The 20,528-nt window shown below is 40.4% G+C and overlaps 1 protein-coding gene across 6 annotated transcripts in view; it reads left to right on the top strand.

The window, feature by feature from the left end:
• Positions 1–20,197, top strand: part of EIF4ENIF1 (eukaryotic translation initiation factor 4E nuclear import factor 1) — a 43,411-nt gene extending 23,214 nt beyond the window's left edge. For 3 of the 6 annotated variants that reach the window (XM_028527151.2, XM_028527149.2, XM_028527153.2), the window contains exons 7-19: positions 1,048–1,223; positions 6,669–6,804; positions 7,016–7,195; positions 7,861–8,093; positions 10,672–10,743; positions 11,197–11,380; positions 12,382–12,461; positions 12,776–12,915; positions 15,106–15,190; positions 16,655–16,787; positions 18,083–18,427; positions 18,701–18,865; positions 19,435–20,189. In XM_028527151.2, the coding sequence (XP_028382952.1) occupies positions 1,048–1,223; positions 6,669–6,804; positions 7,016–7,195; positions 7,861–8,093; positions 10,672–10,743; positions 11,197–11,380; positions 12,382–12,461; positions 12,776–12,915; positions 15,106–15,190; positions 16,655–16,787; positions 18,083–18,427; positions 18,701–18,865; positions 19,435–19,676 (2,171 nt within the window). In that variant the 3' untranslated portion in view covers positions 19,677–20,189. Of the gene's footprint in view, positions 1–1,047; positions 1,224–6,668; positions 6,805–7,015; positions 7,196–7,860; positions 8,094–10,671; positions 10,744–11,196; positions 11,381–12,381; positions 12,462–12,772; positions 12,916–15,105; positions 15,191–16,654; positions 16,788–18,082; positions 18,428–18,700; positions 18,866–19,434 lie in introns of all 6 variants that reach the window. The other 3 variants (XM_036013695.1, XM_036013696.1, XM_028527150.2) reach the window with 2 other exon arrangements.
• The last annotated feature ends 331 nt before the right edge of the window (positions 20,198–20,528 follow it).

The following is a 20,528-nucleotide window of genomic DNA, read 5'->3' as shown; positions in this document are numbered from 1 at the left end:
TGCCCTCATGCTAGGTTCCACATAAATAACTTAGGTTGCTGGACCCTGACTCAACGTGGTGGTGCAGGTGAATATGTAAAAGCAGCCAAATTAATTTGCTTCCATTTTTAAGCAGTAAGAAACCTGTGTTGTCCCACATACCAGAAGTTTGCCAGTTCGATTCCAGGTCAGGGCACATGCCTGGGTTGCGGGCCCCCAGTTGGGGGTGTGCAGGAGGCAACTGATTGATGTTTTTCTCCTCTTGCTCCCTTTTCCTTTCTGTAAAAATAAATAACAAAGGCTAAAAAAGTTTTTTGTTGAAGAAAGAATCCACTGCAGCAGCAATTTTCGACCTTTTTCATCTCGTGGCATATAGAAACTAATTACTGAAATTCTGCAGCACACCAAAAATATAGTTTTTGCTGATCTGACCAAAAAATAAGTATAATTTTGATTGATAAAAAAAATAGTAACTGCCTACCCTTTTTTGCACCAAAGTGGCTTTTTAAAAAAGTTATGTGCCTATACTTGTACATAAGGATTTCTGGTACCAACAACTAATCAGATGCAACTGTACTATGCAGTGTGACCAATAAGATGCAACTGTATTATATGACCTATATATTCATGGTTCAAGACTGGGCATTCACACCAGATGGCTATTGTTCTGTTGGCTGTTGTCATTCTTTTATTTGACAGTCTAAGGAAAAAGAGGTCATTACCCTGACTGAATAGTTAGTTATAGCATATTTTAAAAATTCTTGCAGTACACCACTTGAAAATCACTGAACTGCACTGCACTGCACTATGGGAAACTTGAAGAGGGGGCAGAAGAGGGACCACAACCCTTCTCCCATTGCGATGGTGTTTTGGCTTGTTATTAAGGCTTCTTTCTTCTGTCTTCCATAGGAAGGGAATTGTTTTTCTATTGTAAATACTGTGCTAGCACAAGAAGTCTGCTTTTAAAGTCATCTGTGGCTCTTCTGAATGCGTGATGATGGTTGAGGCCCCAGAACAAGTCTAGCAGTTTACTTGATCAGACTGTTTTTGTCCTGGTTTTGCTTTCAGGCATCGTCGAATGCAATGGAGGAGTGGCCGAAGAGGATGAGGTGGAGGTCCTCCTTGCACAGGAGCCTGCTGCTGATCAGGAAGTGCCAAGGGAAGCTGTCTTACCTGAGCAGTCCCCAGGAGAATTTGACTTTAACGAGTTCTTTAACCTTGATAAGGTGCCATGCTTGGCTTCGGTGAGTGTAGCAGCACTTATAAAATGGATGGAACGACTATATGGTTAAATTTGACCTGAATCTTTAAGATAATGTCTTTTTTTTTTTCCATGTTTACTGATTTTATAGAGAGAAACATTGGTGTGATGTCTGACCAGGGACTGAACCCACAACCTAGGTGATGTGCCCTGACCAGGAATCGAATCCCCAACCTTTGGGTGCAGGGATGGTGCTCCAACCAACTGAGCCACCCTGGCCAGGGCTAAGATAATATCTTTTTAAAGTATTGCTTTGCTAGATGTTTTGAGGGTTTTTTACTTTTATTCTTAATTTTTAAGAACAAACTATTATTTGAAATTTTTTTTAATCCTACCTGAGGACATCTTTTCATTGCTTTTAGAGAGAAAGGAAGGGGGAGAGAGAGAAAGAGTAACAGAAACATCAGTCAGTTGCCTTCTTGTGTGCACCCCAACCAGAGATTGAACCTACAGCCTGGGTACATGCCCTGACCCGGAGTGAAACCCATGACCTTTTGGTTTATGGGACCACGCTCTAACCAACTGAGCCACTGACCAAGGCTTTTATTTGAATTTTTGAATTCAGATAACTCCTTTGAATTTGTGTTGACTTTGTTTTGAGAGTCTTAGTGGAAATGACTTAAGTGAGAAATCTGTACTAGTTAACTCTTTTTCCAGGCTGGTAGCATTGGACTAAGAATTCTTCAGATGTTTAAGAATGTTGTCTGCTTTTATTTTTAAGTAGTTCAGTATTTGCTGTGAAGACTTACTGTGGAGGTAGAGTTTTATAACTGATAAGATAGATATTCAGACTGATATCAATATTCACACTGATTGATATCAGTGTGATATTCACACTGATCTACATTCCTTGGGTGAAGTTGGCTGAGTAGGTGGTTTCTTTGAGATGTGATGGTTCTGAAAACCTTTAGTGAAAAGGAACTTTGGATACTGTCAGTGTTGTTAAACTGTTGAGGTTTGGTCTTTCTTGACTTTCAAAGTAAAACAGTAAGACACCCCAGATCTTCATTTACTACCTACCCTTGCTCTTACCCCTTCAGCGATTTAGGGAGTCATAGAGCCTCATCAAGTTTTTGCAGAGAACACGTAACTGTGGCCTACATGTTTTTCTGTAGGTTTTCTGTGGTTGCAGAAAGAATGCCTAGAACTCTGATGAAGTAGAATTTAAAAATCACTTGACCAGAAGCATCTGTACATTCCAAGTGTCCCATTTACAACACCAAATACAACAATTAAGTCTAACCATTCCTTTAGAATTGATGGTTCATGGAATTTAACTTAAATGACTCTGATGCTTAATTACAACTGCTCCTTGTTTGATTAGTGCACGAGCAGGTGAAACCTGTCACAACAGAGCAGGCAACATTGGCCCTTGTCATTTTTCTGCCCCACCTTAACCTCCAAAAGATGGCCACTCAAAACAGGTGAGCAGACACTGCATAGCCTAGGTATAGGGCTACAGATGAGTTAGCTCTATGGCAGCACTTCTTAATTTCTCTGTGATTTTATTTCCAATCCATTGAGGACCAGTACTTTAGTACAAGGTATAAATGTCACAGCTATGACAAGCCACAAAAAAAGTTTCTGAGCATTTACTCACACTCTCTGAATTTGTCTCTGTGTGGACCAGCATGGTCCGAGACCACACGTGGCTTGGAGCATGAGGAGTGTGGTTCCAAATCAGCTGGAGCTGCCTAGTTTTATTCTTAAGTTGTAGCAGTGATTTTAACTATAAGTTTCCTAGCCAGATACCTTACTGGCTCACTTTAGCAAAAGGGTTGCATCCAGATGTGAATTTAATTTATTTGATGTAAAACTGAGTGGTTCTGTCAATTTCTTAGCTTTTGAGAGGATAGTAATTTTTTATGCCAACTGGGTTTAATGATTTTTCTTTCATTCTCCAAGAAAACATTGAAATCTTACTGTAAAAAGCTTTCATAGCAAAGGTCAAGATTTAGAGGTTTGTACTTGTCTCCATATGTGAACATGTAGAAAACTTACCTATGTCCTGAGGTAGAGGAAGAATTCAAAATTAAACTTTTAATAATAGCTAACTGACGTACATAGTGCCAATTGTCTCAGGCTTTACATATAATTAAGTCATTTAATCCTCACAAAACCATTTTAAATTAGCTTACTACTGTTTCCATTTTATAGATAAGGAAACAGGCACAGAGAGGTTTAGATATCTCTTGCCCAAAGTCACATGGTTAGTAAATGGTGGAAACTGAATTGTAATTTATGCAGTTTCAGTTAATAGTCTTTGCTCTTCATTCCCCACAATTATATTGCCTCTAAAGCATAAAAGGGAGGAAGAGGAACTCAGTGCCATCTTAGCCGCTGGCCCTCACCTTCAACCAAAACTTGGATGATGCAGAGCAGTAGGTACTCCGTGTTTTTTCATGGAGGTACTGTTCATTAAGGTGCATATACTCTAAAAGATTCCTTTAAAAGCAAACCTGGGATCAGTAAAAACTGATGCTCTGATTGTATGTATAACCAGCTGGACTCTGATAACAGTGCTCAGAAAATGATCAGTCAATTGGAAAAAATAAGAATAGCTATATAGGACATGAATATCATTTAACAAATGTTCTGTAAAGTGCTTGAAATAGTACTTGGCACTTCTATACAAATCTTGGGGTATCAATAGGTAGAAACAGAACTACACCTATATCTGTAGGCTATATTCACTGCATTGCAATACCTTACAAGTTGACAGCCGCAAACACAAACTGAAAATTTGGATCATATGTGCAAATAATTTCAGTTAAATAATTACAAGTAAGTTTATTTTAGATATTATGCAACTCTCACCACAGTGCCTAACACGTAACAAGTGCTTAAGTATGTTGAGTGAAGAATAAAGAAAATAAAAATAAGAATCCTAAACTATTTAGAGTGATTAAACAGGAACATGGTATAGAAAACTCTTTCTTCTAAGCATACTTTTGATATAATCAAAAGTATGATATAATCAAAGTATGATATAATCAAAAGTATGCCTAGAAGAAAATGTATAGTTTTAAATGCATTCATCAGAAATCCCAGCCCTGACTGGTATGGCTCAGTGGGTTGGTTGTCGCCCCCCGCAAACCAAAAGGTTGCCAGTTCAATTCCTAGTCAGGGCACGTGGCTTGGGTTGCAAGCCAGGTCTCCTGTTGGGGCATGCAAGAGACAACAGGTCAGTGTTTCTCTCATCCTTTGATGTGTCTCTCCCTCTCTTTCTCTCTCCCTCACCCTCTCACTAAAAATAAATAAAATCTTTTAAAAAATAAATCCCCCAAACAATGAAACAAATACAAAAATACAGAAATTTATGTAAAAGTGGAAAGTAATAAAAGCATTGACTAATAAAACCTAGTAATTTTCAGAGAGCAATAATATTCACAATATCTGATAATCAAAATATGAATTTTAGGATGCAGCTTGTCTAAGTGACCTTTGTTTGAGAAACCAGACTAATAGGTTACCTTAAAAATGCTATTAAAAATCTAATCTAGAAAGAGCAGCAGAAACATATCAGAATATGGTTCACAGGCTCCTCTTGACCAGCCAGTGGCTGACAAGAATGTAGCAGAGAATGTCTTGACCACGAAGTCAGAGCTTATGGGTCCAGGTGTCCGTTTTCTGTGCTCGGGAGCTGCGGCGGAGAAGGCACTGCTGTTAGAGCATCCCAGCTTGTTCTGTGGTAAAGATGACCGGCTAGATAAAAACCTTACGGATTCTCTTTGGGTTTAAAATGCTTTAGTTTCTTGAAATTGCCATTTTCAGTAAATGTGTATAAACCTAATTATTTCTACTTTTTATGTTTTAGCTATAATAAAATTTAGACTCTCTAAATGAAATAAGTTGGTAGCTGATCAAAATACGGAAATGACTTTCTCAACATTTACTCTCATGTATTTAGAAAATGTCCAGATGCTTTAATATTCAAGTCCTTTACTTTTTCATATTCTTTCTGTGTATCTTCTGACTTTTTTCCTATACGATATGATCAGAGAAAATAAGAAGAATTAAAATGTATAGCCACTTTTGCTATTTGTAAAATTTCAAATGCTATCTAACACTAAAATATTTTTAATAGGTATAACTTTTAGTTACTTTTTAAATCCTGTTTATCACTAAGGTGATTATATGTTGGGTACAATTCCCAATTTTTCACAGTGCCCCATCATTCGATGCTTCTCTTATACTTTAATTATTGCGAGTGTGCTTAACAGTCACCATTATTTAAGCTGTAAGAGTCTATAAGTGGAATGTGATTGAAACTAAATAATCCCTCAGAAAATAGAAGTACCACAAATAATAATCAAATTAGTGTCTTGAATTAAAATCCCTTTTCTTGTGTGAAAGTATTTTGTGGCTTAGTTTGGGTATGTGTTATGAGAAAATTCTTCAAGATAAGAATAACAGAATAAATCTTAAACCTTCCACGCTGAACTTTGGAAACAGTGGGTTTCAGACTTCTGATAAAAGTCACTAATGGGGGGTATGTGTTTTCTGTTTATTATTGGTATAAAAGGAAAAGTTTAAGCCTTATTTTCAAGGGTGTGCCTCAGTTTTAGATTGACCTTTGCATTTTCTTTTTTCTAAATATTGCTAAGAATACTGCATAAAGATCAATTTGGACATTTAACTGGACTTATCAGAGGGTAGAATTGAAATTTTCATTAAAAAATGTTTAAATGTGGTTTTTAAGAATTGGTAATAGAAATTACTGTTATGAAAGTGTTAAAATTATTCTTACTGCAGTGCATCATTTAATAGGCCTTATATTAAACTAGAAACCATGGAAGTTGGATTTAAAACAAATACCTGAAAACTCCCCATTAAGTTCAAACAGATGGTAGAAATCAGTTAAAAGTTCATCTTCCACACTCACATTTTCTAAACTTTGACTTGGAATTGTGATCCTTATGAGCTCTACTTTTTAGCTTTTGGCTTCTGAAATTATCAGCATTAAATTTTATGATGTTCATCACAGCCATGAGAATGTTCGAAGCAAGGATTTTCTTTCATCAGCTCTCCATACCTGCTGTTTAGTTGAAGGCCACTCCTCAGCTTGGCCATGGGATGCTTTGCTCCTGGTGCCCATTTTTATTTTGAAACTCTGTCTTCTGGATGTTCATGGATTTTCTAATGAGGCAAAGGATAGAAAGCCAAAACACTTTCTGTGGCACAGAGGTTTTGCTTTAAATGCTTAGAAAGTACATTGTGATTATGCCCAAGTTTGGGTTACTCAGAAATGACCAAGGAGGGGAAGAAAAATGAAAGATGTTCAAAACCCCAAGTTCTGATGGTATTTACCTTCAGGTCAGCCGCGTTAAAGGAAGTATCAAAGTAAGTGGCCCATTTTCAAAATTTGAACCTCCTTGTCCTTTCACCTGGAAACTATTGTCTTAGCTCCTTTTGTCTTTCCCTTTAGATGATAGAAGATGTTTTGGGAGAAGGGTCAGTCTCTGCCAGTCGGTTCAGCAGGTGGTTCTCCAACCCAAGCCGATCGGGAAGCAGATCCAGCAGTCTTGGGTCAACACCACACGAAGAACTGGAGAGACTTGCAGGTAAAATGGCTTCAGATTCTGGCCTTGGACGTAGACTTGAGCTTTCTCTGACATTGTTCATTGTCTTCATTAGTCATGGGTCCATTAGAATTAAAGGGTCTTTAGATACTGAAAACAGCCTTCAGTTTGTGTCCTTTTAATACTATTGAAGATATGTTTCTGTGCTTTATGGGGACCAATTAATTATGAATATATTTACCTGCAATATTAGGTTTTGAGCCAGCCATCCTCTCTCCTGGACAGAATTCGGGGAATTATTTTGCTCCTATACCATTGGAAGACCATGCTGAAAATAAAGTGGATATTTTAGAAATGCTACAGAAAGCCAAAGTGGATTTAAAACCTCTTCTTTCCAGCCTTTCTGCAAATAAAGAAAAGCTTAAAGAGAGCTGTAAGTGTTTATTACAGTTTGCTTTAGGTATCTGAAAAAGCTTGAATGCTCAATCTTAAGGCATTTAATTCTACCATACTGCTGTTTTATCAAAAATCAAGCATATGGTGGGTTTTAATATTCTTTAAAAAAACTTTACCAAACAGTACCACTTCTTTGAGAACCTGGTAGTCAGTGGGTCCTGGGCCCTATAATAACTTTTCCAGCAACCCCTCCTCCTCACCAGGAGCCCGTTTATAACACCTTAGTGAATGTTGTCCTCCTGAGCAAAATTTGGCAGCTCCTTACATCTTTGCCCCAATCTGCCATGTTCTTGCTTAAGGTATAAGCCTTCAACATAAAACCTTAGTGATACAGTAATCATAGAGCTGGTGCAGTCTTGCTGATACTAGACTATCTGGGGTTCCTGTCCCTGGCAGCAGGATCTTGTCAGGTTTTAAAGCCTAACACCCCATGGTTGGAGTCCCTCCATTTCTAGCACTGAAGCTTTTTAGGTTTAGTTTATGCCATCTCTTACTAAGTACATAATTATGGCCTTATTTCCACTGAACAGCAATAATTTTGTGTCTTCAGTCTATTTTTGGCTACCATTATGGTAGCCGAAGAGAATTCCTACCATACATATTCCTTTGTTTGGCTTAACCTGGACTTTCTCAACCTTTCAGCACATTCAGGGGTTGTGCTTTCAGTGGAAGAGGTAGAAGCAGGGCTCAAGGGCTTGAATGTAGACCATCAACTGAAGAATTCAACTCCCTTCATGGCAGAACACTTAGAGGAGACCTTGAGTACTGTAACTTGCAATCGACAGCTCAAAAAAGATGGAGATATGACTGCATTCAACAAGCTAGTGAGCACCATGAAGGCAAGTGGGACTTTGCCTTCTCAGCCCAAAGTCAGCGTAAGTATTTGATGCAGACTCCAGCCTTTTCTCCTTTTCTTTCTATTCCACTTCCCACAATAAATGTATTTTTAAAAATGGTATTCTGAGTAAGTTGGAAATTCTTTACTAGTCATTTGGTCCTTGATGCTTTTGTGTGCTCTTTATTTATTGTAATGCTATTTGTTACTAGAAAATGTAGGTTTGTGGTTAATCTATATATATACTGTGGGTGACAGTATAAAGATTGAAAGATTCAGACATAACTTTCTGAAGTCACTGCTACAAAAAAAAAAAAAGGAAAAATATCTTTTTGGATACGCTCCAAAGAAAGTTTTGTGCTTATTCAGCTACTTGTTAAAATAACTTACCATATTTTTATAGTCAGATCTATTCTAGATTATCTGCTTTCTTGATTAGGCAGTCGGCAGTTACACAAATCATTTACAAAGGATGGATTTTTCAAGACAATTGTATTCTGTTAATTTACTAATAGAAAAATCTGTGACTCCAAACTTGTAAAACACCTTTAAGCATTCAGTTGGGTTACAAGGTGACAGCATATCAGTGAATGCAGGCATGTAGCATGTACTGGTCTTTGTCATGACACGTTAGAGGGTGGTTCTCAGCCATGGCCTATGTGTCAGTATTGCTACCCTTGATGATACAAAGTGATAAATGAAGCAGGGTAAATCTGAATAATAAAAACAAACATAGACTTACTCCATTTGCTAAGTTACAACAAATGTGCCAAATTGAGTGTTGCCTCTGGTTTTCTCCTTACACCTTGTCTGGGAACTGTAAGTTAGCTGTGGCAGCCATAGCTGTTTGATTCACTGTGCCTTGACCGTGGGAGGGAGCTGATTTTTATTGTTTCTTATATATCCAGCAGTTAGTGATAGAGATTCCAACAGAGGTGCCATTGTTCTAGCCTTACTGCTAGGACTGTCCACCTCTGAAAGGTGGCATCTCAGGTGGGTAGATTTATTCCTGCGTATCTGACCACACCACGTCAGTTTAGGAACATGTTTCTTGTAAACTGCTTTAGAGTTATTTGCATTACAAAGAATTATTAAATACAAAATCTTTCAAATGAGGACCAGATTAAAAGATCACAAACTATCCTCCTTGTTACCCTTGTGTCTTGCTGACTGGGTCAAATCTTATAAGTAGTTTCTTTCTTTCAGTGTAAATAAAGATCCAACAGTTAACCGGATGCTTTTGAACATTTTGTTTCGGATATGGATGTGATTCTAGGGCTTGATAGTAACAAAGTTGACCCTGAGAGTTGTGAGGGTAACTATTTCAGTGTTTGTGTTTCAGTGCTCTGAAGTGTATCTGGTTTTAGCTGAAGTATAGCTGAAGTATTTAGTTGAAGTATATCTGGAAATGAGCCTCAAACACACCTATATAAAGGATGGATGATAAAATTCAAGTTGCTAGGCAAAGAGTAACACAAACTCAATATAACCTGGAAGAGAAAACAAGAAAAGTAATGTAATAAGCATACCAGGCATTATCCCACAATTCTGCTTGACTTGCATGTTGAGTCATGGTCTACATCTAAAAACCAGGTCTTTAATTACTGTGGCTGTGTGTGTTGTGTATACTATTTCTGATCTGCCTACATCTCTTTAGGTTCAATTATATTGTTTCATCCCCCAAGTAGAACATGTTGGTTCAATCTAAACTCCATTTCATATTGAATTGTAGACTATATCCTCCAAATATAGTAAACCATTAAGTATAAAGCTGCCAATTTGTTTTTGTTAGATAGAATTAAATAACTCTTGAAGATATCTCTTATTAAAATCACCTGCAATCAGTCCCACTTCCAAAACTAAGAACAAAACATTTGGATGTCCTTGGGATTTTTGTCATGCCTGAAGACCATGCTGTGGGCCTTGGCATCTCCCCCCGGTGGAAGGGAAACTACCAAAGAAAACACTTGGGATAAGGATGTACTGAAGTGCAGGAGGTAATGCAGGATGGATGCAAAATGTAACTGCTGCTGCCTTAAAAGAACAAAAAGTGGAGGAATTGAATTTTGCCCTGTACATGAGACCCATTTGAAATAGCTGGCTTATAAATAATACAAGCTAAATTTCCTGAAATGTGAAACTCTGAAATATAACAATTCTGGCCAAACCTGCATGTTGTTTACTAGATTTTTAGTATCATCTGATCTATAAATGTTGTTAAAGGCAAAGGGTGCCTCAAAAAATGAGAATCTATAAATTATCAAAACTTCCTACATATGGCTTCTAACTAAATAAGTGTTCCCCTCTTTTACCATTTGTTTCTCGCTTCTTGTGGTCACGGTGTTAGAAACAGTGAAATGGACTAGGGTTCCTAGAGGGAGGAAAAGGCTTTGTCTGTCTGGTCTCTGAGTGGACACTACAAGTACATGTGAAGGTTCTTTTTGTTCCCAGATCTTTGGGATCTGTGTGTTGAGAGTAGAACAGGTTGATCTAAATTAGTTTTTTGTGACTTTGATGTCATTCTGCTGTTAAGTTTTGACTCCCTGAAAAGTTTTTAATGGTTCCCAATTTTTAAGTGTGTAAGAACTTTAAAGCCAGTTTTCCTTTGACTTTTTTAGCGAAATCTTGACAGCCATTTGATGACCCCTGCTGAGACTCCAGGCCAGCCTGTCCCTAAGAACATCTTGCAGGTACTTAACAATCTTACACCGAGGCCTTGGAGTCCTGAACTGTAGTCCTCTGACCTGGTGTTTTACAGTGGTCCAGCTTTGGGCCTTCGATAATGATCCACGTTGCCTGGTAATTGAGGACGTGTCACTACCTTTGTCACTGTTGATCTCAACATGGGGTGGGGAGGTGGCTAAAAAAATAGATGACAAAGTAAGCCCTTGGTTTCCAGTTTGCGGGTTTGCAATTTGTATCGAAATTTAAAGTTATCTAACCTGTATTTATTAGCACTAATATACAGCAGTGTTGCTAGCTGAACGTTTAGAGAAATGTGGGGCATACACCCATGACAAGTGCTTCAGTGGAGCATGAGACAGAGTCATCACTGGCTTCCGAAAGTCAATCCCCGACCCATAGCCTCTGACTAGAAGGGAGAAGTAGGTTTGCTCACAAGGATTTGACTTTTCTGGCTTTAGGAACTTCTGGGTCCACCAGTTCAGAGACCTGCCTCTTCCAATCTTCTGAGTGGCCTTATGGGGAGCTTGGAGCCTACATCATCTTTAATGGGCCAAAGAGCAGCCTCTCCTCCCTTGTCACAGGTGTTTCAAACTCGAGCAGCCTCAGCAGACTACCTTCGACCTCGAATACCATCACCAAATGGTAAATATTCTTGTGTGTAGATATCCCTCCGTCTCTGTCGTGCCACGCACATTTCCCCTCCCAACCCCTCCACCACTCCTCTGACAAAGGCTATATTTGTCCACTAGAACTGGCAAAGTCTTTTCATGGGCATTCTAGAAGGCTTTAAAAAGGAATGTGTGGATTCAGTCCACTGTTTTTCCCCAGAGGTGGTGGGGACACAGATGTGGAACACAGTTTGTTGTCCAGCTGCCCCTCTAGATAAACGCATTCATGTTCCAGTTTTGTTTTGTTCCTTTTGAGATTGCTCTAAATTGGATCCAGCTCTTTAGTATTCTTCCTTATTTTGGGAATTCAATCCAAAAGAAGGTTAATTTGACTTCCTAGGTTTTTTTCTTGATAGAGTATGTCAGAGTAGTGGCTCTTTACCAACCTAATGAAGTTAGTACACCATCAACTGTAAGGTCTTGGGGCCAATTCAGAACATGAATGGAAGAAGCACTTCCAGAAAGCTGTGTTAGCAAAGCACTGTGCAGAATCTCAGTGTTCCTACCACTCTGGACTACTTTAGGCTGCTGGCCACCCTGGCTTCTGCCAGTCATATTTTGAGAAGGGTTTTTTTTAGTCTTTCCTCCATATTTAGGGAGCTACAAATGGAAAGAGTGAACTTCAAAGCACTGGTTTCTGCTTTAATATCAGCTGGCACAGTGATAATGGGCCAAATCACTGGCTAGAAAAGCTCTTCCCCCACAAATAGCGATCTCAGCTCTGAAAGGGACAAAGCTGACAGCTTAGTGGGAAGATGGATACAGCAGCAATTTGGGTCACTAAGTGCTGAGATCCACGTAGCCCACTGTGGGGGGGCACATAAGAAAAGGGACATCATCAGCCCGGGAAGAGCCCAGGAAGTCACTGCTTCTCAAAAGACATGGTGTCCAAGAGCAGCATGCATTGGTCATAATGTCTCTCTGATGGACAAGTACTGTCTTGACACTCAACTGGTACTGTAACTTTTCCAACAGGTTTCACGCCAGGACCACAGCAGCTCCTCGGAGATCCATTCCAAGGCATGCGCAAGCCTATGAGCCCTGTCACAGCCCAGGTCCAGCTGAGCTCTTTCTCAAACACAATCTGTTGCTTGCTTTTCACCTTAATTGTTGTTTATGGGATAGAGAATTAGATCACTGCAATTCTTGAAAGTGGTTTTGAACTATAATTCGAACTTATCTATAATTCAAGTGAAGTCTAGAAAATTGGTCATATTTAAATTGTTAAAATCCTGTTTGGTGGATAGCACGATTTAGTCAGATTGCAGCATCTAATTTCTCTCAGTTGCTGCTTGAAGAGAGTGAAGAGAGACTTTTAAGTTCACTGACCTCATTTTTCTGATCCTCTTCTGCCACTTCTGTCCAGCAGATGAGCCAGCTAGAATTGCAACAGGCAGCTTTGGAGGGGTTGGCCCTGCCACATGACCTTGCAGTGCAGGCAGCAAACTTCTATCAGCCTGGCTTTGGTAAACCACAAGTGGACAGAACCAGAGATGGATTCAGAAACAGGTAAGTTACTAATCCTACCTTTGTGGGGGTTGCAAATTAATTTTCCTCAGATTAGCAAATTACTCACAGTATAATTCTGTTGTAAACACTGATATGTTGTACAACATGGTGAGAATTCCATCTCGCTGAAGTTCAGTAAAGGAAATAATTGAATTCTACTGCATAGGCATAGGCTTTTCATCCTGTATAATTTTATTTATAGTCTTGATTTAAAAGACTCATTTTTACAAAGGTAGCTAGCATCACTCCTTATTTGCAGTTATCCTTATGAGATGATGAAAAGTAAAACTCTGCTTAGCTTCCTCCCCCATAGATTCCTTGTCAGATTATCAAACTAGACCTTGATGTAGGTTTAGTTGACTAGAGCCATTAACAAATGAGTACTCACTTCACTCTCCTTCCTGCTAGTTGTAACAAGTAGTAAAGTGAAATGAATCATAAGTTGGATGGGGAGAGTGAGCAATATTCTTTTTATTGTACAGTAAAACTGCACTAAACAAATGTGTAAGGCAAACTCCATCAGTAGCTACCCAGAAGTCCTCTGTGTGCCCTGTCCCAGTAACACCCCTTTTACACCCCAGAAGTGACCACTGTCTGGCCTTTAAGGACAGTTTACTCCTGCCCTTAAGTATTTCATAATTAAGGAGTATTTATGTTTTGATGTGATTTTTTTTATTTGCCATATCTGTGTCTCAGTGTCTTCCTGTGGCTGGTTTTATATGCTGACGCTTTCAGAAAACATTGAGACCAGTAAGTCCCCTGTGCCGCTGCATAAATGCATCCTATCTTTAGTAGCCGTCGGCCTAAACAGAGAGCTCAGGACTGATCTGCTGCGTCCCTGTCACTGGATTTGTCTACAATATAATATGGTTATCTAATACTCACAGACATGATTTGTTAACCTTCAGTCCCTTTAGATATTCAGAATTTTATTTGCTCTTGGCAACAACTCTGTGAGGTAAATGGGATAAATAACTGCATTTTACAGATAGGGGAACTTAGGTTTTCAAAGTGTGACTTACTTGAAACTAGTAAGTAGACCCAAGTTAGTGTCATTGGAACCTTCATGTTTTGGATCAAATGCCAGCTGCCTTTCAGGCCCTCCCCGAGCACCCAATGTACAGTTACGTCCTCCAACAGACCTGTCTCCTTGCCTTGCTTTATTTATTCTCCTTACCACCTTCTAGCATAATTGTTTTTGTCTGTCTCTCGGCCCATAGAAACCCCTCTCTACTCTGCAGCCACAGGAATGTTATGAGGCCAGAGTGTTGTGAGGGGTTTTGTCTGTTTTGTTTATTGCTGCATCCCCAGCACCTAGAATAGTGTCTAGCATATAGTAGGTGCTCAGGTATGTTTATTAGAAGGGATATATCATAGCCTGATTTGGGGTTTACATTTTAATCACTCAGAATACTGCTAATCTGTCTCTCCTTTAATTGTCATGTTCCGAGTCTCAGTATGGCAGCAATGGGGCTTACCCTCTTAGAGACTGGAAAGAGGCCATGGGTTTTGGATTCCCATCTGCTTGTGATTCAGAGAACTTCAGAATCACTGACTGTATTTGGGCTTTGGCTTTTGTGGCACCAGGTCTGACATAGCTGAAATGCAGTGAAGCTTTCATTAGCCAGTAAGCTCACACAATTCATTCTTCTCTCAACCTATTTATATCTTCACCAACTGTTTCCTGTTTTCTTCCATGTTAAGGCAGAATGACTAGAATGTCTTGGGAGAGAATGCAAGTCCGTTCTTTTAAACTTTATTTGGGAGGCCAGGGATCAGCCTTGTGTGTAGACCAGGAGTGGTGGGGAATGTCGCATGTAACTAGGTCTTAAAATAGCTGAAACTGTTGGTGCTGTATTTGATTTGAACCAGTGTCCCAGAGAGTATCACTTCTATGTCAGGCACTGTACTGGTCAGTGCTGCTCTCTGTCTTCTGGGGCACAGCCTGGCCCACAGGATGAAAGCCCTCCCTAGCCTACTTCACTGGTATAGTCTACACATCAACTATACACTGGCCCTGGAAAACCCTGTTTCCCAAGGTCTTCTCAAGTGCCTAACCCTGTCCCTTCTACCTAAATCATTGTTCTCCATCTCATTGAAGTACTAGGCTGGTCTTGAGTGTTTTGTGGTTTTAGGACTTAAGAGTTTGACCAGCTTGGGGCTCCCACTGATAACTTGGTTTGTTCGCAGGCAACAGCGAGTGACCAAGTCACCAGCACCGGTGCACAGAGGGAATGCCTGTTCCCCTGCCCCTGCTGCCTCCATCACAAGCATGGTCAGTGACCTTTGCCTTTGTAAATGACTTCCAGTGTTCTAGGTTTCTCCCTGTTGGTTGTGCCTTTGTTGTCACTGTAACCCAAATGTCCTCGAATGCCTTCCACAGGAATAACTGATTTAGTAATCTTTCATCTCTGTGTATTTATTAGCTTTCCCCCCTTCAGTTAGGACTCTAGTTTAAGCCCCTACATTGGGGAAAGTGTGATAGGTAAGTATAGGGTGGAGTATATGGGTTATATGCAATATTTTTCAAACAAGTGAGCATTTGGAGTAGGAAGGACAGGGTTCAAGATAGGAGGTGAGGTGGGTGGAGTGACTAGGGTTAGATCATGGAGAATCCAGTGAAACATGGTGAGGTTACAAAATCAGATTAATGTCTATTATATGACTTATGGCTGGGACAGAGGGGTTTATTTGTGAAGACAATTTTAGTTTTGCAACTAACTCATGTATCAGAATTTTCTTTAATTTTTTATTAACTTTCCTTCTCTACAGGTATTTATCACCTAGTTAAAACTAACAGACATATGTGAAAAACTATTACTTTGTATTCAGGACCCCAAGTAGGTCTTTGCACTAAGCACTTTGAAGGCAGGGTCCAGAAGGAGCTTTTACGTTCCTAATTCATGCCATGTCTCCTGCCATCAATGATTTGGGGTTGGCTAATGAGAAAAGTTACATGCATCACTCAATCATCAAAGTAGAAATTGGCAATAAAGAAATGGGAACAAATGACCCCAAATGGAGAGTCCTAGTAACTAAGAATAATACTAAGATCATTTTGAATGTTATGGTAGGCAAGTTAAGATGGGAAACATCAGGAACACAGCAAGTCCTCGAATAATGTTCCGTCCAGTCTTTTGGTTTTAACGTTGATGAGATGCTACAGCTACAACCCTTGTTGATATCAATTAGCCTATGGTAGAATTGGTTTCAGTATATGTCATTTTACTTTAAGTTACAGAACCTATCATTATTACATTAAGTGAGGACTTGCTATATAGAGAAATTTAGGCTCTGAGGTTGTCTCTGAAATGCCCTTTCATGGCTGAAGTACTGTTGCTCCACAATGTGCTTCTGGCCACGGTCTTCCCCTCTTCCCAGCCTAATGCCTTGGCTGGGAAGTGGCAGCTGCATAGGGAGGTCCCCATCACCACAGATACAGATAGGTTGAAGCTCTGTGCTTTGACTACCTTTATGTTACAACTAAGTCTGGGTTTTGAAGAAAGTGGGTTGTGAGCAAGGCATGGTGCACCAGGACACAGTCTGTTTAGCCCATCCTGTTTCTTCACCTCTGGTAGCTAGAGACCAGAACCTTTGTAGTTGGGCGTTGGCCTCTGTCACATGTAGCCAATAAGGGGACTCTTCAACTTGCTGAGTAGTTTGGCAGGTTAATCTTGGCTTGATTAAGGAAAGGCATTTAAAGAATGTGCTCATTAATACTAATCGTTGTTCTCTACAGCTTTCTCCTTCTTTCACCCCTACCTCAGTGATTCGTAAGATGTATGAGAGCAAAGAGAAAAGCAAGGAGGAGCCTGCATCTGGAAAAGCAGCTCTTGGTGACAGTAAAGAGGACACTCAGAAGGCCAGTGAAGGTATTGCAGAGCTGTTGAAGGTGTATTGCCCAAGAAAGTATGTGACAGGGAACATGGGTTGAGTGCTGACCAGCCTGACCTGATTCTCTGCAAGGCGCTGGGCAAGAACCTTGGCTGCTCTGGACCACATTTCCGTGTTTGACAGTGAAAAGGGCTGGACCAGCATATAATCACTTAGCCACTTGAAAATTCTGACTAATCTAAAAAAAAATTTCTGACCAACCTTATAATAATGGTATGAGTGCTAGTATTAGACAGGAAGGAATAAGTTTCAGTTTATTTAGACCACAAAGTTGAATTATTAGTACATTTGTTTGGCAAATATAGGTCAACCAGTTTTACTTCTGAAAGATTCTCCAGTCTGAAGACGTGTCCAGCAAAACCCGTGCAGTGACTGAAGTACATAGGAAGTGTGGAGGGCCCCGTGGAAGAACATAGAAAACGTGGAGAGGCTTTTAAGAGTTGCGCGGTTGAGATTGTTAAGGACATGGTGAATAAGGACATGGTGAAACATTCTCATAAGTTAGGTTTACACAAGTCTAGAGTATTGGTGTAAGAGCTTCTTGCCTGTCAGGAACCTTCTGGGGGCAAAAAGGAAATCCTGTTTGTTCTACTAAAAATGGCATTTAACATTCCTTCACCAGACTATAATTGCTATTTAAACTTTCTGTTGTGATGGATTTGCATAATTTGACTCTTATTTGATTTTCCACTTTGGCTTTTAAAAACTAGGTTATGGGGCAAAAATTGGGACAACTGTAATAGTATAATAACATAACTTAAAAAAATAAAATAAAAACGCATGTTATTTCCAAGCAGCTGACTAGGATAGGACTGGCTCCCTCATGATCCAGACCACAGCCGTAGGGCAGAACAGGGTGCCCAGCTGAGGTAGACCACCACACCTGAAACACCAGGCTCACTTGCCCATAGCTACTCCTGGGTTGAGATTATTAGAATAAAAACAGGAACTTAAGAGTTATATCATTTTTTAACTTCAGAGCCTTTGGGTTTTTAGAGTGTAGCAAAGATAAACTCTATTCCAACAAAGTGCTGAAGACTGGAAAACTCGGGGTCTAGTCCCAGCTCTGTCCCTGACTTAACCCCTGTGACCTTGCCTGGGCCTGTTCATAAGGCAAACTGATGTTCCCTATGATGTAATCCCCTCAATTTGTTGGGGGGATCAAATAAGGATTGTGTGCTTTCTAAGAAATGAGATTACTGGATCTTTGTGAGGACACAGTATGTGGGAGAAGTTTGCCAACACTCAAGATATTCTGTCTGGATCCTCACAGAGCACCTCCTGTCATCCAACCCTGTGCCCAGCGCTGATCGAGACTATTCTCCCACTGCAAATCCCAAACTGTCAACGTTGCAGCGGTCTTCGTGTTCCACCCCGCTGTCCCAGACCAACCGTTACACCAAAGAACAAGATTATCGGCCTAAAGCAACTGGGAGAAAAACACCCACCTTGGCATCTCCAGTTCCAGGAACACCTTTTCTCCGTCCTGTCCACCAAGTACCCCTTGTCCCCCATGTCCCAGTCGTTCGGCCTGCTCACCAGCTTCACCCAGGGTTGGTCCAAAGGATGCTGGCCCAGGGACTACATCCACAGCATCTTACAACTTTGCTCCAAGCTGGTGAGTTCCTAACCTGGCATGGTAACAGTTGCTGGAACTGATAAAGTGCTGTGCTATGGGAGGTTTTCATCCCTAGAAAGATGTTACTCGATTTTTCCATCTAACTGGAGGGCAGTGGGTCCTATCTAATCCACACCTTCATCCATTAAACAATTAGGAACCTAGTTTGAACATTTTTCACTCTTAATAAACTTTCAGATCAGCAAAACTAAACCGTCAAGCTTGAAAATTTCCAGGTAAATTACTTCTCACCAGTTTCTTTCTGCCCAACAGGTGTGCTTCCTCCTGGGATGGATCTGACTCATTTACAGGGAATACCTGGCCCAATCCTGAGTCAACCCTTTTACCATTTACCAGCTGCTAGTCACCCTCTCCTAAGCCCTCGTCCTGGGACACCTCTGCATCTGGCAATGATGCAACAGCAGCTACAGCGTTCAGGTAGGTTCAGAAATGGGGTCAAGTGAGCTAGGTGAGCTGAACAGGCTTAAAGCTTTGGACCGGTTTCCAATGAAGATGAACTGACACTGACAATTCTTTAATTCATCCTGCAACACTAGGTATCAGCAAAGATTAGGATGATGTAAACCAACCACTGTAAGATTTGGCATTCCCGTTGCTATAAAATAGTGGGAGAGCCAAGTGTGCTCTGGTGCTTTTGTCCTTTGCCTCTTAGGAGAGAAGCCTGAAAATCCGTTCAGATGTTCAGCATAGGGACTGCCAAGAATAGATGCCCTCTCACCAGTTAATGTTAATGGTTATATTATGTGGCTGCTTGCTATGAGAAGTAGTGGTCGTATCATCTAGGATGGGTTCTCAATGTGGGTGGCTTCTGAATAGCTGAGCTTTCCAAGGTTCTGTCTTGTGACATTTGCAAAGGAGTTTCCTAGAATAAATCACCTGGTAAAGAATTCTTTTTAGAAGTTTCATGAGTAGGGTCGAGTGAAGCAGGACCTAATAAGTGCTTTACCCCTCCTGCTCCAACTAACCCTTCCTTTTTATCCCCACAGTTCTTCATCCTCCAGGCTCTGGTTCCCAGGCAGCTGCTGTCACTGTTCCAGCGACCCCACAGAATGTGCCCAGTCGGTCAGGCCTGCCTCACATGCACTCCCAGCTGGAGCACCGCCCCAGCCAGAGGAGCAGCTCCCCAGTGGGCCTTGCCAAGTGGTTTGGCTCTGATGTGCTACAGCAGCCCCTGCCCTCCATGCCTGCCAAAGTCATCAGTGTAGATGAACTAGAATATCGACAGTGAGCAAGGCAGGCAGGCTCGCCTAACCTTGGACCTATGATGGCACCCTGGTCAGGACTCTGCTTGGTTTACAGGCTTTCACTTTGGAGCATTCTGTGCAAAGCTGATTAGGGAGGCCTAAGCATCTGGTGTGGTCTGCATGATGGAAGGATCTTAACCAGTTGAATGGAGCCTACATGGTCTGAATACAGGATGCACAGGGTTGTCAATCCCGGAAATAGTCTTTCTTTTTTTGTAAGATATGTGAATGAAGTGTTGGTGTCTTCACCAAGAGGTGGGCACCTAAGGGTTCTGTGGAAATAAATGTATAGACCCTTATGTACAGACCTGTGTATAAACAATTTTTGTATATACATATAGGATAGCTTTTTTGAACTTATACAGCTGTACATAAAAGTAGCTGATATTAGTTAAGCCTATGTCAACAGTTTGGATTTTTTTCACTTGTACATTTGGAATATGGTCTTGTTTAAGATACATATGATATGTGTGAATAAAGTGAATGGCATTATTGTGTTTATTTCTTCCAGACTCCCTTCCTCCTTTTTTCCAACCAGCTGACCACATGAGCCTCAGTAGGTTCCTTAAGGGAAATGATCTGAAGTTTTAGTTTTTCTTTGAAACTCATCACACTAAACTTTATCTCATTTAGGAAGAGGCATCTATGGCCTTTCTTGAGCCTTGAGACCCCAATGGGTAACTTTAGGCTGGGCTTGACCCTATAGGTAGCTTGACCCTTGTGGCTAATACCAAATTATAGTGAGCAATTTCTAGGATTAAAACCACCTAGTGAAAAACAATTTGTTGATTGGGTAATCATGTATATGATGGTAGTTTCTCCCAAACAAATCCATG

The sequence above is a fragment of the Phyllostomus discolor genome, chromosome 13 (genome assembly GCF_004126475.2).
Source record: "Phyllostomus discolor isolate MPI-MPIP mPhyDis1 chromosome 13, mPhyDis1.pri.v3, whole genome shotgun sequence".
Taxonomy (NCBI): Eukaryota; Metazoa; Chordata; class Mammalia; order Chiroptera; family Phyllostomidae; genus Phyllostomus; species Phyllostomus discolor.
This window is presented reverse-complemented; position numbering and strand designations above follow the sequence as displayed.